This window comes from Lipomyces oligophaga (genome assembly GCF_038497815.1).
Source record: "Lipomyces oligophaga strain CBS 7107 unplaced genomic scaffold V1516scaffold_2, whole genome shotgun sequence".
In the NCBI taxonomy this organism is placed as follows: Eukaryota; Fungi; Ascomycota; class Lipomycetes; order Lipomycetales; family Lipomycetaceae; genus Lipomyces; species [Lipomyces] oligophaga.
Genome location: NW_027117786.1, coordinates 965831 through 990164, shown reverse-complemented (window position 1 = coordinate 990164; position 24334 = coordinate 965831). Strand labels below are relative to the sequence as shown.

Genomic DNA, 24334 nt, shown 5'->3' with positions numbered 1-24334 from the left:
GACTAACACATAATAATTAGTGTCCTTGAATTAAGTCCCAAATCTTCAAGTTTTATTTCGCATTTTTCATTTCTGTTCCCTGAGAACCGATCAATTTTTTCATAAATAATGTTCGCTTCCGAGATTTCAAGCAAGCGAAAGCAGGTCCGCGACGGTGTCTTCTTCGCCGAGCTGAACGAGTTTTTCACTCGTGAGCTTTCTGAGGCTGGTTATGCTGGTGTTGAAGTTCGTTCTGCACCAACCAGAACTGAGATTAGTATGTTTTTGTTCTGATGTAGTCAGAAGTTGATGGATAGAAAGGACTAATTGTTGCAAATAGTAATCCGTGCTACTCAGACTCAGGAAGTTCTTGGACCCAACGGTCGTCGTGTTCGCGAGTTAACCTCGCTTGTTCAGAAGCGTTTCAAAATCAGTGATGGAGGTGTTGCCATTTTTGCTGAGAAGGTTCAGCAGCGTGGACTTTCTGCCATTGCTCAGGCTGAATCGCTCAAGTTTAAGCTTCTTAACGGTTTAGCAGTCCGTCGGGCGTGCTACTCTGTTCTCCGATATATCATGGAGTCTGGAGCTAAGGGTGCTGAAGTTGTTGTTTCCGGAAAGCTCCGTGCTGCCCGTGCGAAGAGTATGAAATTTACTGATGGATTCATGATCCACTCAGGTCAGCCTGCTCGTGACTTCATCGACACTGCTACTCGCCATGTTCTTCTTCGTCAAGGTGTTCTTGGTGTTAAGGTGAAAATCATGCTTGGTACCGATCCCGAGGGCCGTATTGGACCCAAGAACACCCTTCCTGATGCCGTTACCATCATTGAACCTAAGGAGGACTCAAGCGCTGTTGTCGAGCCTACTAGTCATAACTACAGACCTAAGGTTGCGCCAACTGAGGTTGCGCCTGCTCCAGTCGCGGCCGAGTAGAACAATCCAGACAAAAGTACCTTTATATCGAATATAAAATTTTTTCCTTTATATATTACTCTTATTTTGTAACTTGTGGTTTGATTATTGAGTTTTGTTTTAATTGACGGTCATTCAATTCAGCTGCGTAGTGAAGAAAAAAACCGATAAAATTACAAACGGAACTCTAGGTATTAATAACAGTCTGAAAAATATACCTATATTTAACACCATTGAAGATGTTCGATATTTCAAAGAATATTCCGTTCCAGGTCAATGCGGAAAGATAGCACGACAATTCCAGAAAGCAATATAAATAATTAATCGATTAATAAATGATGAAATGAAATGAGATGAATGATTGTACATACAACAAGAGCATAAATCAATAATACAGCAGTACTGTCAATATCACCGTCAACAAGAGAAATACGAAAGAGGTAGGACAAAACAACACAGAACTGGAATGAAAAACCGATAAAACCTAGAAAAAGATAATAGACTCCAAGGATTAAGAATATATATCTAAATCTATATATATCTATGCAAATAGATATATATGAAAATAGGTAAAACAGACGGAGCAAGCAAATATCCAAAGAGCAAGGAAATATGAATAGCATACAAGAAAACGACACTTGAAGACTGCGAAATAGGAAGATACACAAGGACACACATACACAATGACATAGACACACAAGCAATCAGAACACAAACAAAATTTTTTTGCCAAATGACCGACAATTAGATACAAATATTCATATAGATATACGCAAATCTCAAGCTAAATCCCGGCCCAAAAAAACGAAAGCAAGTGAAATCAAGCAAATGACAACAGAAAATAACAACTAAAAAAAAAGAACGACATAAATCAACACAACATTGCCAGAAATTATACTTTTGTATTCAGTCTTATTTGATTATTGGTCCTGGTCGGGATCCTCGTCTTGCTCTATCTGTCGTCGTACTTTCTCATTTTCAAGCTGCTCGTACAACAAATATAATGCACGCTCGTTTTCTTCAGAAGTTCCACGAATAGTAAACATCCTTTCGCCACTCTCGTCATGTGGTTCTTTCGCAATGGAAATGTGCGCTCCACTAGCTCGTCGTATCTCCTGGATCTTCGATCCTGCCCGACCAATAATACATCCAACCATGTCCGCTGGAATGGATATATTCTGCGTTTGCTCAGAGCCAGAATTATGATTATGGTGGGCATTCAGCCGTTCTCCATTCGAATGTTCATTAGTAAAATCGGCAGGATTGCCTGTTCGTAGACGCGAACCGGACGACGAAGTATGAAACTCCTTTGCCTGAGGATTATATAAAATCGTAGACATTCCCCGCTGCCAGTCGTCAACCAGACATTTACCAATCTCCCAAACAGCCAGCCGAACCGAGTCTGCAGATCCTTGGACTTCAACAATACGCTCCGTTGAGCCTGGTAGCATCTCCTTAGATGCAACCATGCGAACATTGCAGTCATCCTGGATCTGCTTGATCTTGGAGCCTTGACGACCGATGATAGAACCCATCTGCGAGTGAGCAATAAGCAGACGAATAGAAGTCGTGTTGGCCAATAAGGGAGCAGTTGACAATAGAGGGGCGGTCGACATCGGAGGAGGGGAATCGATCAAAGTCTGCGCAGCCATGGAGTAGGCCTTAGAGACACCGTCCAGAGTTCCAGTGACGGTCAAGACACGATCTTGGACACCAGGAACAGGCTTACTGACTCCAGCTTTCACACCGGTAGCCTCGCGCATGTCTGCAACATTTTTTCCTTGCTTGCCAATGATGACCCCCGCTTCTTTTGAAGATACCAAAGCGCGCAGAGTAAGAGGGGAGGCGGCAAACGACTCTTCGGAGTAAGCCTGAGAGCCGTCATTGTCAGGCGAGATATTGTCCTGGGACTGTCCGTTGGAGCCAAACTGGTTTGCATCGTACTGCTGTTCTGATTCAGACATAATTGTATTTCTTAATTAGTTTTTGTTTATGCTAATGCTTCTGAAAGGACCGCGTGGATGTCGTAGGTCGCAAGCGGACTGATGAGGGGCACGAAAGATCAGGGGTAGGGGAGACGAGGCGAGATAGAGCGCGATCGAAAAAGACAAGAAAAAAAGCTGGAATAGAAATCTGCAGGAAATGAGCAGAGATTATAGAAAACCAGACAATTAGAATGAATCAGACGTTGAAAAAATATCGGATTGCAAATATTAGGTGCTGTTAGACTGATTGCGAAGTGCGAACACGAGGAGTACAGGTGGAGGAGAGAAGAGTACGTGGAAGAGTGCGTGGTAGAAGAGAGGATGAGGGAAGCCGACGGAAGTAGGACGGAAGAGAAGGCGGAAAAAGTGGGCGGAGAGCGGAAAAAAGGAGGATCGAAGGAGAGCAGGGAAGTTTTAAGAGCGGCAAAGGGCGAAAATCAAGAAAACAGGAAATTCAGTGAAAATCGAAAAAGAAACCACAGCAAACTAAAAGGCAGAAGAGAAGAGAAAAACGAAAGAAAGGAGAAAGTGAACGAATCGCTGAGCGACGACACCGCGACTGAGGGGCACACTGATCGATAATCACGTGATGACGCGAGTTCAGTTCCTCTGATATAAACACTGCAAACGCGTTCTCTACCCGGTTGCTTTGAACAGCAGGATTAGAGTCAAATGTGCGGTGTTGATTTGAGTGGGCGTTTATGAGGGTACTTTGTGTTGCGGAGAAGCCTTCGATTGCGAAGAGTGTCGCCTCTACACTGGGTGGTGGTCGCGTCATTGATGTAAGTTATGCTTGGACAGCTGATATTATCTACTAGCTAATCGTCTTACTTAGCGCAGTACGGGCTCGAAATATATCAAAAATTACGACTTCACGTACAATTTTCCATTATGGGGAGAGACTGAAGTAACAATGACATCTGTTGTCGGGCACATCACGACCGTAGATTTTGTTGACCGGTATAAATCCTGGCAAGGCTGTTCTCCCGGCGAGCTATTTCATGCGCAGATTATCACGTCCGTTGACGATGATAAACGTGCAGTTGCCAGCAATATCCGGAATGAATCACGTAGCGCTCAGATGCTCATTATTTGGACCGATTGCGATCGTGAAGGAGAGCATATTGGTCTCGAAGTCGTGAATATTGCTACCCAGTCTAATCGCAATCTCATAGTGAAGCGAGCAATGTTTAACAATATCGAACCTCAGTAGGTTATCTTCCAGTATCATTTTGTTATTATTTATGCTAATTCTGACATAGACATATTCGCAATGCTGCAAATTCTCTGCGTGAACTAGATAGACGATTATCAGATGCCGTCGAGGCTCGCATCGAGATCGACCTACGACTAGGTGCTGCGTTCACACGATATCAAACGCTAAATCTAGGAGCGCTTGTTGATCCTGTATCGCGACCTGTCATTTCGTATGGCTCATGTCAGTTTCCGACACTTGGTTTTATTGTCGACCGATTCAAACGAGTGCAGAATTTCCGAACAGAAGAATTCTGGTACCTAGAACTTTTTGTAAGGCAAGAAGGCATCGACGTAGGTTTCAGTTGGGGTAGAAATCGACTATTTGACAGACTTGTCTGCACCTTAATTTACGAGAATTGTCTGGAGTCTGGTGAGAATCAAGCTCGTGTGGTTGCTATGGAAGATAAACAGACTTCAAAGTGGTGAGTTGTGTCCATAATCATGAATTTCCTCTAAGAAATCCTAGGCGGCCTTTACCTCTTACGACAGTAGAATTACAACGTCGAGGATCATTATTCCTTGGAATGAGCGCTAAGAAAGTCATGGACATCGCTGAGAAGCTATATACGAAAGGCTTCATATCGTATCCGCGGACAGAAACCGATCAATTCGCAGAAAATATTGACTTAAGAGGTCTTATTCAAAAACAAACAACAGATGCTAGATGGGGAAGTTTTGCAAATTCTTTGCTATGCGACAACAAGTTTCAGAATCCGAGACGAGGCAGACACGATGATCATGCGCATCCGCCTATACATCCAGTTATTCATGCAACCTCCGAAGCGTCATTGTCATTTGACGACTTGAAAGTTTACGAGCTAGTGACACGACATTTTTTGGCGTGTTGTTCGGACGATGCGAAAGGTGCAAGTACAGAAGCTACACTCGACTGGGCAGGGGAGTATTTTCATGCCAGTGGACTCCGAGTCATGGAACGCAATTATTTAGATGTCTACATATATGATCGTTGGAGTAGTAGTCGACCATTACCCAATTTTGCCAAAAATGAAATTATTACACTGCGAGAAGCTAACTTGAAAGAAGGTAAAACGACAGCACCACGCTATTTGACGGAGCCTGGGTTAATTCGGTTGATGGAAGCCAACGGAATCGGCACTGATGCAACGATGGCAGAACATATTGAGAAAATTTTGAGCCGACAATACGCGGTAAAAGTGCCTGTCGGCGCGGTCGGGCGATTTCTAGAACCACTACCATTCCATGCGCCGGAGAAGTCCAATTTTGATGCTAGCTCACGAGGTCAGGGGAGTACAAGAGGAAGAGGGCGGGGAGCATCTCGTCGAGGGGGTGGAGGTGGCCGTGGGCCGGAAAGCAGGGGAACCAATTCACGAGGCACTAGCGATGGAGACGGTCAGAAAGAACTAATTCCAACAGCTCTGGGATACGCTTTGGTAGAAGGATACGACGCAATCGGATTTGATAAAAGTCTGACGAAACCATTGCTACGAAAAGACCTTGAGATTATGATGTCAGATATCTGTGTCGGAAGACGGACTAAACAAGAGGTTGTTCGAGAGAGTATAGAAATGTACGAGGCTGTTTTCAACCGAACTAGTTCTCAGTTCAGTCTCTTGCAAGCGGTATGTGGGAGCTGTCGGTAGAGAAAATGTATGGGAATCTAACAGTCTATGCAGGCTTGCAAGAGATATGTGCAGCGATGACAGCTTCATGACTATGGTTAGGACAAACTATTGGACTCATAATTCAAGAAGTAAGAAACAGGCAAATTTAGTATTGCATATAGGCCGAATAATAATTCTATCGTTTAAATTCATTATTTATGTAATTTTATTTGCAGCCAAACAGAGGTAATAAATGAAATAGCGTCAGGGCACTCTTTGAATGTTAGTGCGGTCATCATCTCCCAAATGAGAGCAAATCAGCCGTACTTCGATAACAGGGACTTTAGATTTTTAAGCTTGTTGTAGCAAATTATTACATCCGGCAAACAAGATAAATTCCATTAAGATTTTGCTAGCTAGACTGAAAAATTATGGTTGCTGAAATCTGCACGAAGACATTCACCCTCAACACCGGAGCCAAAATCCCCGCTGTAGGTTTGGGTACTTGGCAGGGCCAACCGGGAACCAATGATTCAGCTACGCTTCAGCAATCGATTATCTATGCATTAGATCTCGGATATCGTCATATAGATACCGCGGCTGCATATGATGTTGAGGTTGATGTTGGGAAGGCAATTAAGCAGTCAAACGTCAAACGCGAAGACTTGTTTGTGACTACAAAGCTGTGGTCGACTCATCATGATAAGGTCGAAGAAACCTTTCTCAAATCGCTGGAGAGTCTCGGACTAGACTATATTGATTTGTACTTGATGCATTGGCCGATGTCTCTTGCTGCAGATGGAAAGACGCCGTTGGAGCATCCTACACCTACTGAGACCTGGCTGAGCATGGAGGCCGTCATCAAGAAGTATCCAAGTAAGCTGAAGGCAATAGGGGTTTCGAACTTCTCACCCGCTCTGCTGGATGACTTGCTTGCACAAGCTTCCATTGTTCCTGCTGCAAATCAGATTGAGTTGCATCCTATGCTTCCCCAGGAGAGCTTGATGTCGTATTGCAAGTCCAAAGGGATTCTGGTGACGGCATATTCTCCTTTGGGCCAACAAAAAGCCCCCATGTTGACACACCCTGTCATTAGTGGACTAGCGGACAAATACGGAGTAAGTGTTGCTCAAATTATATTGTCTTGGGAAGTTGCGTACGGAGTGTCAACGATTCCAAAGAGCTCCAACGAGGGCCGCCTGAAGCAGAATCTGACGTTGATCCCTGAGCTCGATGCAGCTGATTTCAAAGCTATTTCCGATCTGCATAAGATCAAAGGCATGCATCGTCGACTCTGCCAGGTCAATGGCCATTCACCCAAGTACGGCGAGAAGGTATTGGGATGGACGATGGAGCAGCTTGGCTGGGAACCCTGGGATGATCCTGAGTAGTTAGTTCATCGAACTCCTTTGTAATTCCCGTCGGATCATCTTAACTCGGCTTCGTTTCTTTCTTGCAAGACGGGAATATATTTATTAGATATTTATTAGATCGATATTTTTATCAGAAAAATAGACATATTTCTAAGCAGTTGTTTGAAGGGTGCTGGTAGCTATTTTTAGTGATAGTCTATTCTTGACTATCGAATTTCCCAATCCAGACAAGTAATTTCCTCAAGCTAAAAGTAGCTGCAGTATGTCAATTTCGCCGCTTTTTTCGCATTTATTAGCCAGCACACCTTATTTGAATTATTTTTAAATTATCGAGTCTTATACGACGTTACTGCATTTCTTACTTCTCTTCTTGTAAGGACCCTGGCAAGAACTTTGTCCTTCTCCACGAGGGAACAATATCGCCGTTGCGGCTCGCATCGCAGGTTCCTACACTCTGACTGCCGAGTTCGCTACTAGGGGAAAACTCGACCTTCTCTCCTTTCTTTGGCGACGGGCCAAACTGGGCGCAAATTTTGGCTTCGGAGATTTCAATTTATTTTCTGATTCGTTAGTGAATTCGACTTGGCTTTTGGCAATCCGACAAGGTGTCATCGTTTCCTCGTCCAGCATATACTCGTTAGCGTGTGGTTGTAACCGAGTCCCTGTAGGTTTGAACAACGCATAACGAGTGAGCGCAGTTTTCTCGGTCTAACAGAGGACAGGTCTTACAACTTTTTGCCTGGCTGTTCACATCTTGAAGGAGGCCATTTTATCATTCAATTTGAGCTGCAATCTTCATTGGGGCAAATTGGTCCCGTTATTGTTGTTTTTTCTTCCAGGCGACCCACTAGTTCCTACGTCTGGTTATTCTTAGTATCCACCTCGTCAGCAAATAACCTTTTTTTATCGCTACGGTTGTTCTTTTCCACTCAAATGCCTATGTTTTATTATTTTTGTTCAGGTCAAACTCACTCTTGAATCTTTGATTTTATTTTGTCTTATTGCGCAAGATTTATTCCATGGACGTCCTGCTCGCTTCAGGAACCGCTATAGTTTCGACTTCAGCGGCTTCCGCTACCGCACGTGGGACTTCCACGAGCCCAACCCTTGGAGTTTCTACCACGGGTTCAACTGGTATAACATACATTTCGACTAGTATTACGGCCGTTCTTGGTTCCAGCTCGGTAGTATCGTCACGGACTTCATCTTCAACATCGAATATAGGCCTCACGTCGCAGGCATCATCTAGTCGGGTTTCGAGCACTCAAAAAGGATCGCCGTCTATTTCGATAGCAACCCTTTCCAGCTATCTGGCCAAAAGTGCTGCGACCAAGAATTCGGAGTCGTCCACATCACAATCTAGGATATCATCTTTCGGATCGTCAAGCATATCTCCAAGTTCATCTTCGTCTGTACGATATAGTATAAACTCTCAGCAGTCTTCTTCGAAGTCGGTTAAAAATTCTCTTTCAGCATCCAGGTCGAGTTCCGCAACAGCTACTTTGATTAAGTCTACCTCAGCTACAACTATACCGCCTAAATCTACCTCAACTTCAAACTCAATTGTTTTGCTTAAGTCAAGTTCTAGTTCACTTAAACCAAGCTCAAGTTCTACCTTCACTTCGTTATCTTCAAGCTCTGTTCGAGAATCCACAGCTTCAATATCATCGATTACTTCGGTAGCAACCGCAGCTTCCTCATCTACTTTAGCAAGTTCCTCTCACTCATCCCATCGCACAACTGTCATTGCATCTGTCATTGGAAGTGTAGGAGGGATTCTTATTTTAACACTTATTTTTGTTCTGTATTTACGTCGGCGGAAGAGACAAGTGCGAGACCGTCCGATGATTCCGAATGCAGATGATACGCACTTTATGCGGACTACGCTTCGAGGAGCGCCAAATACCGTCCATCGGCCGCGGAGACTGCAAATCCAGCACCATCGGCATCCAAGCTCGATCAGTAACACGACTATGCAGACGCAGCAGGCCTCGAACGCAGTTAAATCGAAGCCTGCGATGGTGCAGATTTACGATCCCCGAAGAACTGATCACTCAAATTTACCTAGTAGTCAGGCCAATTCGTCAATGACATCGCAGTCGCTGTGGGCCTCGCGTCGACAACATCCTGTAGCTGTAGAGGGCTCAAAGAAATCTCTTGGACGAAACATGCTACGATCAGAAGCATCTTCCTCGTCACAAAGTCGCCAGTCGTGGTATGGCTCGCTAAGCACGAGCGGGCGCGATTCTCCGCTTCCACATTTAATTGAGCATTTATTCACCCGGCCAAGAAGAAATACCGGAGCGTCTTTGGTGTCGAGTAGTACACAGGGGGGACCTGCAGGATCTTCGATTGTCTCGTCAGTTGGAGCAGGTGCAAGTAGTGCTCAAATGGGAGGAAGTGGTGGCCCAGCCCATATCACTGGTGAGTCAGAGTCTGGATTTGTGAAAATCAGAGGCAAAAAACTTGAAAGATGGCAGGATCCAGAGCAATTGTCGATTCATAGCATTTCAGGGCGTGTATATGACCGAGATGGCAAGGAAGTCGTACGGGAGAATGAGCACGAAAATCTCACTAGTACGACTGCAGTCGTAAGTCCTGAGTCACTCCAGGCTTCTCCATCGAGCGAGGCAGAGTCACCGATTTTAGGGTCCAATTTGTTTCCAATCCGTGACCGAACACACTCTACTCGAACCGCGGAGACGGATACGGAAAGTGTCCAAAGTGATATTGTCGCAGAGATACCCGAGCGACGATATTATATTAGCAGCATGACAATTGGTGGTCAAGCTAGCGTTCCTCCACCTCCACCGTTAGACATTAACTAATTGGTGTGTGGATTTGATGTAGGATTTGTGTAATTGCATCTAGGAGTTGATATAGTGTTGGTGACATTTCATAGTCGTGCATGTTGTTATTTGGAGTTTGTTTAGTCCTATTCATATATCCTCAGAAAGATCACTTAATTACGTGTAATCGGATTAATCCAAAAGCAAGATCAGACCCAGAGTAGAGCCTTTTCAATGACTTATCACCCTTACGAATGATATTTATTTGTTTGAAATCAACTTGGAATGATTACATGACTACGCGAGAGGAAATATTAATAGCCCATGCAGAACTCAGTTGGATACATATATTTACTTACCTTCATAGTTTGTACCTCCACATATATAGACAAAATGAAACATGTTCATGCCTGAACCAACCAGAGTTTGTTTTATACTGAGCAGCCTATGTTTGCTTTGATTTTGTATTTCCTGAGATTCGAATAATGGCAAAACTCTGCGAGAAGTTCTGTATTTCCAGGGGCTAACTAATGATCTAGACACACCGCTCTGCTCTAGTTCGTGATCACTGCCCACATGCTTTTTCATTTACAGCGACTCCAGTCTAATTATCGATTACTACTCAAGATTAATTTAGAGTCTTCAGATGGACTTCTTGTGTCTACATTATATATCGATCAAAAAATAATATTTAAAGGCGCACAAGTGTAACCTGGAAACGCGCTCGTTGCGGCTGACCTAACGCGTCGCCTCAGTGAAATATTGTAGACCACATTATAAGGTGGAACTGTGACTCAAAACTTTTGACCAATTGGTTAATTGGTTTCTTTGAAACTGCCAATTTCATAGACATAATCATGAGTAAAGCCGAATCATCGACAGATGCTCAAAAGCGATGGTCTAAGCCGGAGGCTACTGCGGAAGGAGTTGATCTACCTTGGTATGGGAAAGCAAAGGAGTTGATTCTGGTTCGACCAGCACATGAACTGACTGATTTCAAGGGTAGAAAAGTATCGTCCAATATATTTAGATGATATTGTAGGAAATGAGGAGACTGTCGAGCGATTAAAAATCATTGCGCGAGATGGCAACATGCCACATATTATTATATCAGTAAGAGAAAGAGATATTCCAAGGAACTAGGGAGATTGACACTCATGCAGGGAATGCCTGGGATCGGTAAAACGACGTCCGTATTATGTCTAGCTCGCCAACTTCTAGGTGAAAACTACAAAGAAGGGGTTCTAGAGCTGAATGCATCCGACGAAAGAGGTGTGGATGTAGTGCGAAACCGGATAAAGACGTTCGCACAGAAGCATGTGAATCTACCGCAGGGTCGGCAGAAAATCGTCATTCTCGACGAAGCAGACAGTATGACTGCACAGGCTCAGCAGGCGCTCCGTCGGACGATGGAGATATATGCAAGTACAACCAGGTTTGCATTTGCGTGTAATCAGTCGAACAAGATCATCGAACCTCTACAATCACGATGCGCGATGCTGAGATATGCGCGACTGACCGATTCCCAAGTTTTGAAGCGCTTGAAGGAAATCATTGATGAGGAAAAAATAAAATACACCGATGGCGGCCTAAAAGCACTCTTGTTTGCGGCGGAAGGTGATATGCGTCAAGCTATCAACAATTTGCAGAGTACTGTTGCCGGCTTTGGATTCGTGAACGAAGAGAACGTGTGGAAAATTGTTGACAGCCCGCATCCAACCGATGTTCAGACAATGCTGCTTGCATGCAAAAGTGGAGAAATTGAAAGCGCATTGGATATACTACGACGCCGTCTATGGGAAAAAGGATACAGCGCTGTGGATATTATATCTACGATGTTTAGAGTCACGAAGACTCTGGATGGAGTTACAGAGTCCGAAAGGCTGGAATACATCAAGGCATGTTGCAAGACTTTACTGTTCGCGTTGTGCAAACACAATTCTAACCAAGATAACAGGAAATCGGGTTCACGCATATGCGTATCCTGGAAGGTGTCGGCACGCTTCTCCAGCTTTCCGGCTGTCTGGCTCGATTAGCAGTCCCTGTACAACCTCGTGACTAGCATCATGGTAATACATAACTAGCTTTGCTGTTATCAAAGAGAGATAATTATTATAATTCATATATTGATTTTTTACAAGTGGTGCAATTATCAACAGAGCTAAATGCGGCCAATAGATTGGCGCGTAATTGACGCGTTGGCTTACCTTACACCGTTAAGTTAATCACGTGAAATCGTGTTCGTATTTCGTGTTCGGAAAAGTGGAAGCAGTGGTTGACCTGCTTAGGGAGAGTAGGAAACAAATATCTATAACCAGCAACGAATTGAATTGAATATAATGAAGGAATAACAAACTCACATTGATTTCTTTATCGTAAGAAACATAAACAGAACTAGGCGAAAAGTGGGCTGAGAACCGAAGTCGTACGAGGTGCGTCCGGATACGAGAAGTCAGCTGGCCAAAGCCCGAGGGGTTTGAGGAAGTCTCCTACTTAAGGACAGGACCGATACAGAAATCCCTATTTTGACTATTAGCGATATCTAGCGTCCTTTGTTATTGTGTTCTAACGAAAAAGGTTTGTCGGCACTTCGAGCGGTCAAAAGATTTGCAAGAATTGCAAGAAATGATTGGAATGGATGCCTGCAAAGACATGATGGCCACGCTGCCTGTTGGACCTGGCGCGTTGGTCGCGATAGCTCTGGTGGCCATTGTACTTCTTAACGCGCTTCGCCAGGTGCTGTTCAAGAATCCGCACAATCCGCCCGTCGTGTTTTACTGGATTCCTGTATTTGGTTCAGCGGCTACATATGGTATGGATCCGTATAAGTTTTTTGAGGACAACCGTAAAAAGTTTGGCGATGTTTTCACATTTGTCATGCTTGGCCGTAACATCACAGTTGCGCTGGGCCCTACTGGTAATGACTTTGTTCTTAATGCAAAGCATTCCGATGTTTCTGCTGAGGAAATATATACAAATGTCACCACTCCCGTTTTTGGTCGCGGTGTGATTTATGACTGTCCAAACCATAGACTCATGGAGCAGAAGAAATTTGCAAAGAGTGCACTCACCACCAATGCGTTCAAAACTTACGTGCCCTTGATTACCAAAGAAGTGCGAAAATACTGGTTCAAGTCTCCCGAGTTTTTTGGGGGAGATAGTAACAAGATTTCGGGTAGAACAAATCTCATGATTGCACAGCCCGAAATGACAATTTTCACTGCCTCCCGCACATTGCAAGGTGAAGAGGTGCGCGCTAAGTTTGACGAATCTTTTGCTGATCTCTATCATGATCTCGATAGGGGCTTCACTCCGTTGCATTTCGTCTTTCCAAACATTCCTATTCCTGCTACATTTCGTCGTGACAAGGCCCAGAAAAAGGTTTCTGATACATACATGGAAGTTATCAATGAACGCCGTCGTAAAGGCAAACTTGACAATCCTGATCTGTTGAACGTGCTCCTCAAGGAAGGTGTTTATAAAGATGGCGTTCGCATGACTGATCGTGAGATTGCAAATCTGCAGATTGGTATTCTCATGGGAGGGCAACATACTTCTGCGGCAACTTCTACTTGGGCTCTACTTCATTTAGGTGCTGATGCAGCTCTGCGAGATGCACTTTATCGGGAACAGCTAGAAGTGTGCGGATCAGATCTTCCAGAATTGACGTATGAAAACCTACAAAATATGCCTTTGCTCAATAACACCATCCGAGAGACATTAAGGATGCATCCACCTTTGCACTCTCTCATGCGATATGTCCGCCATGACTTGCAGATCCCCGGGTCGCCTTTCATCGTTCCCAAGGGAAATTGCATTCTAGCTGCTCCCGGTGTGCCCATGATTGATGAACATTACTTCCGGGAGCCATTGCGGTATGATCCCAACCGCTGGGTAGAAGCCAAAAACCAAATCAGCCTTGACACAACTGATACTAGCACCACCATCACAAAAGGTGCTAAATCTCCGTACCTTCCTTTCGGAGCAGGGAGACATCGTTGTATCGGTGAACAGTTCGCCTATGTCCAGCTTGGAACGATTCTATCGCTTTTTATTCGCGAATTCGACTGGACGCTACTACCTGGACAGGAAGTGCCTAAACCAGATTATTCAAGCATGGTCACGCTTCCCAGTGCACCGGCGGAAATTATCTGGACTCGTCGTCAATCTAAGGAGAAAAACTAGCGGCGATTATTTATGAGTTTTGTAAATTTAGAATTTATTTTGTTTGAATTGCTGTAGTTTTAATTGAGTCAAATCTAATGTTTTTACGCTTACAACCGCCAGACAGTTATGGAGTGACAGTGTGGTAGTTGAGGATGTTCATCATGTGACCGATTGGGATTTGGGGAGCTGAATGGCTTAACTAGTTCGTTGATATATTGATGAAAAAAGAAATTCAATCTAAAATTATTTAGCCGGATTTGATTAAATTGTGTACTTTTAGTGAGTATTAGGTGAGATAAGGAAGTCGACTTGGTGGCTGGATGAGTGTTGACAATTCACAGTGATTGATCATGTCTGAGTTACCTCCTGGCGTCAAATCTACCTCAGAGATTGCTAGCAGTGGATCTGTAGGTGGACCGCTGGGCGGAGTGAGTTCACGGACAAACCGGCGAGTTCCTATACCTCCGCCAGGTCCTCCGCCGGGTACACCACCGGGGATTTTATTAGGTGCTCCTCCTGGGCTTGCAAGCTTTGGACCTCCAGGACTGTCCGCGCCTCCAGGTTTATCTGCATTATCAGGACCACCAGGACTGAACTCGAATCGAAGAGGAAGAGTTGCAGCTGCTGAGGAAAAAATAATTCCAGTACCGGGAGCCGGAATCCCAAACCAAACGTTATACATTCGGAATCTGAACGACAAGATAAGAAAGGAAGGTGAGTCGGCACTGTCGACCGAGAGATTCAGAGCGGACGCTGATTTATAGAACTTCGGCTATGCTTGTATACGCTTTTCTCCTCATTTGGATCAATCATCGATGTTGTTGCAGTGAAAACACCTAAAATGCGGGGCCAAGCACACGTCGTTTTCACATCGATATCCAACGCGACGCTTGCTTTACGAGCATATCAAGGGATGCAGTTTCTGGGAAAAGAGATGGTGATCTCATATGCGAAATCTAAGTCGGACGCTATTTCACGCGCACAAGGAATATTTAAGATGCCCGATTTGGAAAGAGATGACGGACCGCGCTATGCAGAGCCGACTAGAGCAAAGAGAAGTCGTGACGACGAGAGCGACGAGGAGGAGGATTGAGAGTGATAGTAAGATCTACGGAAGTAAATCAGCTCTGTACGATAATATTATATATATGTGTCTGTGCATATATACATCTATACAAATATACATGGTTAGTCTACTATAGCAAAACCGACAATTGGCCCAACCACTCCGAACCAGAGAGGCAAATAAGATTCGAACGATACTCGTGTCATATTAAAGTTCAGATCTCGCATAATCTCAGCTGTGTTACAAGGATGAATGAAAAACCAAGGAAGGCCAGTTAGCGGATGCTCACCTTGAGTGAGAACCGTAGATCCGTGTAAAGCCGTGGCGCGTGTAGCAAGGAATTGGTCCTGTAACTCTGATACCTTGGTTATTGGGGTTGAGTTTCCTTCTTCATCGAGCCGAATGGCCTGAAAATATAACACTGGTACAGAATAAACTGCTGATAAAACAATATGCGCCGTAAAGTAGACAAAATGTTGGACGACGGTGCTGATCTCGACGTAACTTTTCTCGTCGAGAACACAGATCGACGCAGACAATCCGGCCCGATGCAGACGCCCGACAAACAGACGACAACAGTCATTAAACTCGTTCTGAGAAAGCAATGGGAAGTTATTAAAATCATTATTTTGCGCCATCAAATTCTGCATTTACTAGTCATTCTGGTCAACAATTGATAAGAAGATAGATAAACATTTTTTAACATATGTGGTTATATATAAACCCAAGAAGTTCTGGGAAACCCACGATCGCGCGGCTAAGCAAAGAAAGCTGACCGAAGTCTTCTTTTCCCTTGATTCACTCGGTTCACTCAAGCAGACATTACGAACTCCAAGTAGCGGATTGAATTTCGTGCTAAATCAGAAAAAATCACTTAATTTGTTTACATTTTCATATTTGTTGTTGTAATCATGGTAAGTGTCTTGGAAAATTGATTAGCTAGGAGCTGGCGTTGATAGTCAATAGTTTCGCAATTCATACGACAACGATTCCATAACTTATTCGCCCACCGGCAGACTGTTTCAGGTAAGGCTATTCCAAACAAATTTTATATTTCCTATTTATAGAATAATTGATTAATGCCCATCTAGGTCGAATATGCGCTGGAAGCCATCAAACAAGGAAGCGCTGCAGTCGGTCTAGTTAGCAAGACTCATGCTGTACTTGTTGCGCTTAAGGTGTGTTTGTTAGAGTACTATGTCCTATTTGATCTGATCTAAAAAAATTCAGAGAAATGCAGAAGAATTAGGTTCGTACCAGAAAAAGATCATCGGCATTGATGATCATCTTGGAATCGCACTTGCCGGGTTGGCGCCCGACGCCCGCGTTCTTAGGTTCGTTTTCGGCTCATCTCTCGTGAAACCAAACTAACTTTGATAGCAATTTCATGCGACAGCAAGCTATGACTTCTCGGATGATATACAATCGTGCTATCCCGGTAACGAGAGTCGTCAACGAGATTGGGGAAAAGGCACAGAGAAACACGCAGACCTACGGACGACGTCCTTACGGTGTCGGTCTGTTGGTGATTGGGCATGATGTAAGTTTCCCGCATATTTCCTCTGTGATCTTATAACTCCCATAGAGTTCGTAGAACTGACAAATTTCAGGAAACCGGTCCCCATTTATTTGAGTTTTTGCCCAGTGGCACTGTGTTAGAATATTTCGGATCAGCCATTGGTGCCCGGTCACAATCGGCTCGTACGTATCTCGAGCGCTCGTTCGAGGACTTCCCTGACGCAACAGCGGAAGAGCTAATTCTTCATGGTTTGCGCGCGCTCCGTGACACACTTGCTCAGGATAAAGAGCTCTTAAATGTCAATACTAGCATAGCTATAGTGGGGAAAGATACTAAATTTACTCTATACGATAATGAGGACGTTCGACCTTGGCTAGAGAAATTGGGGGATGTCAGCAGCTCACGCGGACGCGCTCGTCAAGCCGAGACTGAAGCGACTGAGACGACGGAAGCTACAGAATCAGAAGAGGTAGAGTCTGAGCCTACTCAGAGCGGAGACACGGTTGTGCCTGATGCGCCATCGGCAACGGAGTCACAAGACGGAGCAGAGCCAATCGAGACAGATGACTGATATGTAATTATATTATTCAATGGAATCCTATTCTGTAATATTGCTGTATCAATGTCTATATACAATTAAAATCCGAATCATGGTAGATGATTTAGAAGATGTAGCTGCTTAAAATTTTTTCCAAATGTCCAGTCAGCTTGACACTGTGCGAATTGCAAGGTGCGTTTTTTTGGATCGACGTCGAGAATATCGAGTGCACGTGAAGAAATATCCGGGAGAAAAGGCTGCAGGACAATGGAAATAATTCGTGCTGCATCTGCCATCGTGTAAATGACCAGAGGTGTATTCCCTCGTTCTCGCTGCTGCTTTGACCAAGGCGTGCATAGATCAACGAACTTATTCGTCATCTGCAGAACCTCCCAAATTTCGCTTATCGCGCCAGGGATATTGTACGATTCCATTTTAACTGCTACGTTCGTTGCAAGTGTGTTGAGCTTTGCTAGCAGTTCGTCTTCGAATTCAAGAATTGAGATCGCATTGTCTTGTCTTGCAGACGGCAGCTCGGATACCTGACGCACGGCGCCGGCGAGATCAAATTTCAACGAGCATGTGCGACTTACCAAATTTCCGTATTTATTCACCAAATCAGATGCTCGACGAGCGATTGCAGCCTCAGTATCGAATGAGCCGTCGCTTTCCATAAGGTCCTGGGAAAAGAGGTAATACCGAGTGCTGTCAACGCCAAGCAGATCCATAATGTAATAAGGGTCGACGACGTTGCCGTCGGATTTTGAGATCTTTTTGGAATTGATCTGCCAATGCGAATGTACGAGAATTTGTTCTGGCACGGGCAGATTGGCCGCCAGTAAAAAAGCTGGCCAGTAAATAGAATGGAATCTGATGATGTCTTTACCTACTATATGTAGACTGGCCGGCCAACGACTCAAATCCAAATCGAAATCCGGGTCCGCAAACCCGGCTGCAGTTAAATAATTTGTCAGAGCATCCAGCCAGACATACACAGTTTGACTGTTGTCGTCTGGAACCGGAATTCCCCACGGAACACGGCTTGTGGGGCGAGAAATGCTCAGGTCCTGAAGCCCATTTTCGACGACTGCACGTACTTCGGCTAGCTTTCCTTTCGGGTGAACAAAAACAGGATTATCCTCGTACAATTTCAGCAGCGGTTTCTGGAAGGCAGAGAGTTTAAAATAATAGTTTTCTTCCGATATCCAGTCGACTGGCTTTCCCGTCTCGATAGTCATTCGACTTGGTAACCTCGTCATCGGATCAATTACTGCTTGCGTCTCCGACTCAGCGTAGAACACCTCCTCGCTCACACAGTACCATCCTTCATGTTTGCTTTTGTAGATGAAACCATTGTCGCGCAAAATTCTCCACAGTTTCTGCACTGACCGGACATGGTCGTCATCGGTTGTGCGTATGAATCTATCAACCGATATGTTAGCAGCCCTTGCAAGACGCCGGAATGTTTCTGAAATTTCGTCGCAAAATTGCTGCGGTTCTTTGCTTCCCTTCGCCGCACTTTGTTGCACCTGTCTATTTAGATATGTCGGAGGTATATCAGGACAGATCGCTTACCTTCATCCCATGCTCGTCGGTGCCGGTCAACAAAAAGCTGTCTCGACCTGAAAACAAATGCCACCGCTTCTGGAGATCAGCAAGACACATAGAATACAAGTGTCCAATATGAGGTTCTGTTCATCAGCGTCTGAGTCATTTCGATGCTAGTCATACACTCACGAGCATTGACGTAAAATATCGGGGTCGTCACGTAAAATGGCTTCTTCGTACTGTAATTCCGTGCAAACAGCAGTTCGATTCTGATCTGCGCTCTATGGAAACTGCGCATAGTAAATTACTGTTTATATCCTAGTTTCGTCAGTCGTGTCAATTGTGCCATTTACATCAATTATGAAAAAGTTTAGAATACAAAGAATTTCACGAGATTTGTTCGAACTGGGAGCAAAGATGTCTGTCTGACTTGTCTTCCCCAAATTTAGCATCCCCTCCAATGTAACAAGAATTGATGAGGTGGATTGGAATCTGCTCTGAACGATAGTAACAATGTATCATGTTAGGTTTCTCAAAGTACCATATATTGTTCCGCCAGAAGCTGGGCACCGCCCAAGACGCAAACTCGGCTCGTCTCATTCGACAGCACCACCTTCTACTTCTAAAGACCATGTGATCTTCCAATTGATGGTCACAATAGTAACTGAACTGGGCGACAATTACTTTTACGGTACGGCAAATGTGCGGGCTATACTTTACATGATCCGTTCGGACGGGTCGGAATCTGTGCTGGGCATAGAGAGGTCACAGTGGACTATGGGTATGAGAGCGCTGCCAATCACAATCTCAGTTTTAAAATCGCAAATGAAGAAAGTAGTCGCTTCGCATATAAAGTTTAAAGTCGTCATTAATATCTCAGATTTTTCTGATAAATCGCCTTTATTCTATGATTCTCAACAAGCTCCTGTCAAAGCTTTGTTTCTGACAGTTTCTAGTCTGGCATTTTCCTTTACACCAGTCAAAGTCATATATGAAGATGACCATGGTTTATACGCACAGCGGCTTATCCCGCTAGCGAATATGAAACCGTTAATTCTCTATGAGGAGATTGGCGACAGCATGGCTAAACATCTATGGGACTCTGGCGTCTTTCTTTGCCAATATCTGTCTCAGTCGTTGTCCAATCTCGAACTTTTCAAATTGCAGTTTCCCCATTATTCTTCGATTCTTGAAATTGGCTGCGGATGTGGAACCGTGGGAATCGCAATGTCGGAAATATATCCTTCTGCAACAGTCCTCTTAACAGATCTTGAATCCGCTGAAGACGTATGCACACGTAATATATCTATCCACCCCCAGAAGAAAAATCTTTCATTTATCACCTATGACTGGGACAAATCTGAGAACACATCGGAAACAATTGCGCAGGTAGAGAGGACCTGGGATATTGTTATCGCCTGCGATTGTACATACAATCCAGACAGTTTCGATATTTTCACCGACGCTCTCGAACGAGTCATGACGAACCCAGCTTCGCGACTGCTCCTTCTTCACAAAGAACGGCATGGTAGCGAAAACATGGTATTTGATATGCTGCGTGAAAAAAACGGATTGTCGTTAATTTGGAAGCATGAGCTCGATCCTGTCCCGCTCAAAGCAAGAGTAGAAGTGTTTGCACGCAAGTGATCTAATTTTTTTGGGAACAATGCCTTATATCATGCAGTAGTAAATCAATATAGAATAGATCAGGAGCGCACTTAATCCTATATTAAAAAATTCTCTTGTCACTGGTGTCTTCAAAAATCTTATCATCAACGAATCGTCAGGTATTGCTTGCCACGGTCGACGAGATATGGCTATCAAATATACAACTGCCAAAGTGACAATAGTCAATAGTGCTGAAATTCCGTAGATCATCCAAATCGTGTATTGGGAAGGGAGTACGCAGAGCTTAGTTTGAAACGTGTAGTCGAGCTGACCAGGGTTCCACAACGAAATTAACTCGAAACCAGGCCACCAAACGCCCATTGCCATAGACACGGATTTAACAGTAAATTCTTGAGTATAAACTAGTGTACTAGTAATTGGATTTAAATATTCGTGCGTATATTCGCACGCGTCATGGTCATCACCGGAAAATATCACGACCGGACAGATCGAAGTCAGAATTTCAGACGTCAAATCTTGATCTAGCGCAGTCTGATATTGATATCCTTTTGTGAGCGGTAGGCTTTTTGAGCCTTCTCGTTTCGATCCGCAGTTAGCATCACCAGGGCGAAAAAGCGGAATATGGGTGAACAAGACTCGAGGGAGTTCAGGCTTCTCTGTAGCAAGATTTTGGAGCAATTTCCTTGATTTGTTGTTGATGCTCTGGTCCTCACGATTCATCAGCGACAACGAGTCTAGCAGCACTAATGAGTGATTTCCGAGTTCGAAAACACCATTTGCTTCGCCAAAAAACTTTTCAAAGCGATCAACTGTTTCCGACAAGACTCCAGTTCCAATTCCAATATCATGATTACCCACAACGTAATACAGAGGAACATTTCGATCTGGAAAAATCCGCCGGAATCGGTTATATTCTGCTTCCCATTTAAAATTGTCCTTCCATTCGCGTCCACCATCAAAAAGGTCACCGAGAAATATGATTGCGTCCGGTTGGAGCCACGTTGCAATACCTGTCCAAACTCGATGCAAATAGATATCCGAGTACATCTCCGTTGCACGTTCCAGAGCTCTCGGTCGACCAGGATAGGTGTTGTCGTCTACGATCTGTGGATCTGCTAGAACCACTATTCTTGTAGGTCTCGCATCTGCTTTCTAAGTATCATTTTAATAAACTTACAATTGGCTATTATTAATTTCGTACCCAGTGTTCCCATGTGGTCCACCCGCAATTGCTAATTGCGTTACTGGTAACCCAGAATTCACCCCAGAATAAGATAACGGTCCAAAAAATTACTCCGATTAATTCGATTCTCGTAATGATCCTGAACAATCTTCGCATACTCGCAACTCCAATCATTTCGACCGTGTTTAGTAGTGGATAATATTGCAGACAGTACTTCAGCGATGTCCCAAAACAGAGACTTGTAAACAGCAGCGCGAGGCCCGTCCAACATACCCAAGCATTTGAACCATTTTGAAACTAGAACCGTACGAAAAAATAATATCAATTAATAAAAATAAGCAAGAACAAACTAATATAAAGACTCTGAATTGTCGACAAAACATTCAGATTTGCCTTTACTCTTTTCCAAAGCACCAATGATAAAAACTTTTTCACCACCCTGCTCAAGTAATGAAATCAGCTTGTCGACATTCTCTTTTTTAACTGCGATTACCATTCCAATACCAAAATTAAGCGTTTTCAAAATATCAGTTTTTGGCACATTTCCCGTCTTCCCCAGCCATTTAAACACCGGATGGACATTCCACTTAGTACAATCTAAACGAGCTGATAAATGACTGGGAAGCATACGAGGTGTATTTTCAATTAATCCCCCACCAGTAATATGTGCCATACCTAAAATAAGACCCTCATGAATTGCGGGAAGTAGTGACTTGACATATATCCTAGTTGGGATTAAGAGATCTGATTGAATTGTACTGCTTTCGTTCCAAGGAGCAGGATCGGTGTATGACAATCCGACATGCTCAATAATCTTTCGAACAAGCGAAAAGCCGTTTGAATGAACTCCTGCAGATGCTAAGCCTAGTAAAACATCTCCAACATTCATATCATCAGTTTTCGGCAAAGTCTGCCCTCGCTCAACCGCGCCAATGGCGGTGCCACCTGCATCGTAGTCATCGTTATGATAAATACCAGGCATTTCTGCGGTCTCACCTCCAACAAGCGCACAACCACTCAAGATGCACCCATTAGCCACCCCCGCAACAAAATCAGAGGTAAGCTTGATATCTAACTTTGAGCACGCAAAATAATCTAAAAACATCAATGGTTCTGCGCCTTGAACAACCAAATCATTGACATTCATTGCAACAAGATCGATGCCAACAGTATTATGGACGCCAGATTGTTGTGCAATCTTGACTTTTGTGCCTATCCCATCGGTAGCAGCAACAATCAATGGATCTCTGAAGCCAGCAGCTTTTAGATCGAATAATCCTCCAAATCCTCCTAGTTCAGCGTCTGCCCCTGATCGTGCGGTTGATTTCACTTTAGCCTTTATCTGTTCGACAAGCTCGGCGCCATTATCAATCGAGACCCCGGAATTCGCATATGTGAAAACATAATCCCCTGTTGTCACCGTTTGGTCCCGAAAAGCCCGATAGGCAATGTCTTTCCTGTAGTGCATGTCCTTGAGATGGATCTTCTCTATTCCACAGTATGCTTTCTTGACAGCTTCTTCTAGCGTATCAGCAACGGCAGATGCTGCGATCACTCGACCACCAGCAGATACCAGCTTATCACCAGATCGGGAGGTCCCGGCATGAAAGACAAATGTGCAGTCATCGTCAATCGGATCGATAGTGATAGGGTCATTTTTGGAATAATGACCAGGGTAACCACCGGCGGAGCCAACAACGGTAACACCAAACTGACTAGTAGTCTCGATTTTGACAGCATCTAAACGGTGATCGCAACAAGCCATGAAGATCTCGGCCAAATCAGTGTCCTTGCTTAATAAAGGTAGAACGGACTGCGTTTCTGGGTCCCCGAACCGGACATTGTACTCCAAGACCTTTGGACCGGAACTAGTAAGCATAATCCCAGTAAATAATACACCGACAAATGGGAATCCATCATGGCGCATGCCATCAATGGTTGGTCTGATGATGGTACTTCTGATTTGTTCGATGATGGCAGGCGTGGCGACCGGAGCAGGTGCATAGGTTCCCATGCCTCCAGTATTGGGCCCGTTGTCGCCGTCAAAAATGCGTTTATGATCCTGAGCAGGTGGAAGATCTACAACTGTATATCCATCAGACAAGGCGAGAATAGAAAGCTCGTCACCTTCAAGAAACTCCTCGATGACGACCTCATCACCAGCGTCGCCGAATGCTCGATCTTCCATGATCTCCTTCAAAGCATCATAAGCTTCTTCTTTTGACGTAGGAATCAAAACGCCTTTGCCAGCTGCTAATCCAGAGGCTTTGATCACGACATTATGGTCGATCGACTCGATATAGGCCTTTGCATCAGTGAACGAGCTGAAGTTACGATACTGAGCCGTAGGAATGCTGTGTTTCGCCATGAAATCTTTTGAAAATGTTTTTGAACCTTCCATTCTGGCGGCTGCTTCTGAGGGTCCGAAACATTTGATACCGTCTAGCTCAATTTAGAGTAAAATTTTAAAACACTAGCAACCAATAATTACTCACGTTTTCGGAACTTGGTTTCGATACCATCGACCAGAGGCTGTTCAGGCCCGACAACGACCAAATTGACTTCTTTCTCTAGTGCGAAAGTTACCAAAGCAGCAAAATCTGCAACATCAATGGGCACATTCTCCACGTTCTTAATTCCGTTCTGGGTGCCTCCGTTACCTGGAGCTACCCAGATGTGCTGTACGAGATGGGACTGCGCTAGTTTCCAGGCAAGTGCGTGCTCTCGTCCGCCGCCGCCCACGAGCAAAATGCGAAGATGTCCAGTCATATCAAAATTAACACAGTCAGAACTATCTGAAATTCGT

At 44.3% G+C, this 24334-nt stretch overlaps 14 protein-coding genes across 14 annotated transcripts; 9 read left to right on the top strand and 5 right to left on the bottom strand.

Annotated features, from left to right (window-relative positions):
• Positions 1-108: 108 nt before the first annotated feature.
• Positions 109-912, top strand: V1516DRAFT_620473 (40S ribosomal protein uS3; the record flags this gene model as incomplete). The annotated part of the gene is made up of 2 exons (XM_066919488.1): positions 109-256; positions 320-912. 2 exons carry the CDS (start codon positions 109-111, stop codon positions 910-912), a joined length of 741 nt encoding a protein of 246 aa, XP_066778982.1.
• Positions 913-1811: 899 nt separating this feature from the next.
• On the bottom strand, positions 1812-2855 carry V1516DRAFT_694792 (uncharacterized protein; the record flags this gene model as incomplete). Its single annotated transcript, XM_066923966.1, has 1 exon — positions 1812-2855. One exon carries the CDS (start codon positions 2853-2855, stop codon positions 1812-1814), a length of 1044 nt encoding a protein of 347 aa, XP_066778981.1.
• Positions 2856-3577: 722 nt separating this feature from the next.
• V1516DRAFT_662778 (DNA topoisomerase) lies at positions 3578-5815 on the top strand (the record flags this gene model as incomplete). The annotated part of the gene is made up of 5 exons (XM_066920463.1): positions 3578-3658; positions 3712-4085; positions 4139-4555; positions 4600-5734; positions 5789-5815. The coding sequence occupies 5 exons, from the start codon at positions 3578-3580 to the stop codon at positions 5813-5815; spliced, it is 2034 nt and encodes a 677-aa protein (XP_066778980.1).
• Positions 5816-6018: 203 nt separating this feature from the next.
• On the top strand, positions 6019-7579 carry V1516DRAFT_187092 (NADP-dependent oxidoreductase domain-containing protein). Its single transcript, XM_066918709.1, has one exon. The coding sequence runs from the start codon at positions 6148-6150 to the stop codon at positions 7105-7107; it is 960 nt and encodes a 319-aa protein (XP_066778979.1). The 5' UTR covers positions 6019-6147; the 3' UTR covers positions 7108-7579.
• A 334-nt stretch (positions 7580-7913) lies between these two features.
• V1516DRAFT_187454 (uncharacterized protein) lies at positions 7914-10042 on the top strand. The gene has a single exon (XM_066918710.1). The coding sequence runs from the start codon at positions 8109-8111 to the stop codon at positions 9915-9917; it is 1809 nt and encodes a 602-aa protein (XP_066778978.1). The 5' UTR covers positions 7914-8108; the 3' UTR covers positions 9918-10042.
• A 693-nt stretch (positions 10043-10735) lies between these two features.
• On the top strand, positions 10736-11940 carry V1516DRAFT_694789 (P-loop containing nucleoside triphosphate hydrolase protein; the record flags this gene model as incomplete). Its single annotated transcript, XM_066923965.1, has 4 exons — positions 10736-10818; positions 10880-10991; positions 11042-11776; positions 11836-11940. The coding sequence occupies 4 exons, from the start codon at positions 10736-10738 to the stop codon at positions 11938-11940; spliced, it is 1035 nt and encodes a 344-aa protein (XP_066778977.1).
• Positions 11941-12419: 479 nt separating this feature from the next.
• V1516DRAFT_671008 (cytochrome P450) lies at positions 12420-14267 on the top strand. Its single transcript, XM_066921487.1, has one exon. The coding sequence runs from the start codon at positions 12504-12506 to the stop codon at positions 14061-14063; it is 1560 nt and encodes a 519-aa protein (XP_066778976.1). The 5' UTR covers positions 12420-12503; the 3' UTR covers positions 14064-14267.
• V1516DRAFT_671005 (uncharacterized protein) lies at positions 14268-15252 on the top strand. Its single transcript, XM_066921486.1, has 2 exons — positions 14268-14759; positions 14810-15252. The coding sequence occupies exons 1-2, from the start codon at positions 14396-14398 to the stop codon at positions 15136-15138; spliced, it is 693 nt and encodes a 230-aa protein (XP_066778975.1). The 5' UTR covers positions 14268-14395; the 3' UTR covers positions 15139-15252.
• Positions 15088-15815, bottom strand: V1516DRAFT_671004 (uncharacterized protein). Its single transcript, XM_066921485.1, has one exon. The coding sequence runs from the start codon at positions 15759-15761 to the stop codon at positions 15234-15236; it is 528 nt and encodes a 175-aa protein (XP_066778974.1). The 5' UTR covers positions 15762-15815; the 3' UTR covers positions 15088-15233.
• A 207-nt stretch (positions 15816-16022) lies between these two features.
• V1516DRAFT_684135 (nucleophile aminohydrolase) lies at positions 16023-17201 on the top strand (the record flags this gene model as incomplete). Its single annotated transcript, XM_066923547.1, has 6 exons — positions 16023-16025; positions 16078-16137; positions 16203-16289; positions 16342-16445; positions 16492-16651; positions 16722-17201. The coding sequence occupies 6 exons, from the start codon at positions 16023-16025 to the stop codon at positions 17199-17201; spliced, it is 894 nt and encodes a 297-aa protein (XP_066778973.1).
• Positions 17202-17278: 77 nt separating this feature from the next.
• V1516DRAFT_684134 (tRNA synthetases class I (M)-domain-containing protein) lies at positions 17279-19014 on the bottom strand (the record flags this gene model as incomplete). The annotated part of the gene is made up of 3 exons (XM_066923546.1): positions 17279-18697; positions 18744-18859; positions 18906-19014. The coding sequence occupies 3 exons, from the start codon at positions 19012-19014 to the stop codon at positions 17279-17281; spliced, it is 1644 nt and encodes a 547-aa protein (XP_066778972.1).
• A 157-nt stretch (positions 19015-19171) lies between these two features.
• Positions 19172-20429, top strand: V1516DRAFT_670997 (putative methyltransferase-domain-containing protein). Its single transcript, XM_066921484.1, has one exon. The coding sequence runs from the start codon at positions 19230-19232 to the stop codon at positions 20361-20363; it is 1134 nt and encodes a 377-aa protein (XP_066778971.1). The 5' UTR covers positions 19172-19229; the 3' UTR covers positions 20364-20429.
• On the bottom strand, positions 20184-21959 carry V1516DRAFT_187470 (Metallo-dependent phosphatase-like protein). Its single transcript, XM_066918711.1, has 2 exons — positions 21547-21959; positions 20184-21497 (listed from the first exon to the last, which is right to left on the bottom strand). The coding sequence occupies exons 1-2, from the start codon at positions 21700-21702 to the stop codon at positions 20388-20390; spliced, it is 1266 nt and encodes a 421-aa protein (XP_066778970.1). The 5' UTR covers positions 21703-21959; the 3' UTR covers positions 20184-20387.
• Positions 21878-24297, bottom strand: V1516DRAFT_621477 (phosphoribosylglycinamide synthetase; the record flags this gene model as incomplete). The annotated part of the gene is made up of 2 exons (XM_066919525.1): positions 21878-23970; positions 24024-24297. The coding sequence occupies 2 exons, from the start codon at positions 24295-24297 to the stop codon at positions 21878-21880; spliced, it is 2367 nt and encodes a 788-aa protein (XP_066778969.1).
• Between the last annotated feature and the right edge of the window lie 37 nt (positions 24298-24334).

Bases quoted from the DNA above. Each gene is read 5' to 3' on its own strand.
- V1516DRAFT_187092 (XM_066918709.1), top strand. From the start codon at position 6,148: ATGGTTGCTGAAATCTGCACGAAGACATTCACCCTCAACACCGGAGCC.
- V1516DRAFT_187454 (XM_066918710.1), top strand. From the start codon at position 8,109: ATGGACGTCCTGCTCGCTTCAGGAACCGCTATAGTTTCGACTTCAGCG.
- V1516DRAFT_671008 (XM_066921487.1), top strand. From the start codon at position 12,504: ATGATTGGAATGGATGCCTGCAAAGACATGATGGCCACGCTGCCTGTT.
- V1516DRAFT_671005 (XM_066921486.1), top strand. From the start codon at position 14,396: ATGTCTGAGTTACCTCCTGGCGTCAAATCTACCTCAGAGATTGCTAGC. The intron at 14,760-14,809 runs GTGAGTCGGCAC...GCTGATTTATAG, and splicing joins CGACAAGATAAGAAAGGAAG to AACTTCGGCTATGCTTGTAT.
- V1516DRAFT_671004 (XM_066921485.1), bottom strand. From the start codon at position 15,761: ATGCAGAATTTGATGGCGCAAAATAATGATTTTAATAACTTCCCATTG.
- V1516DRAFT_670997 (XM_066921484.1), top strand. From the start codon at position 19,230: ATGTATCATGTTAGGTTTCTCAAAGTACCATATATTGTTCCGCCAGAA.
- V1516DRAFT_187470 (XM_066918711.1), bottom strand. From the start codon at position 21,702: ATGATTGGAGTTGCGAGTATGCGAAGATTGTTCAGGATCATTACGAGA. The intron at 21,498-21,546 runs GTACGAAATTAA...AATGATACTTAG, and splicing joins GGACCACATGGGAACACTGG to AAAGCAGATGCGAGACCTAC.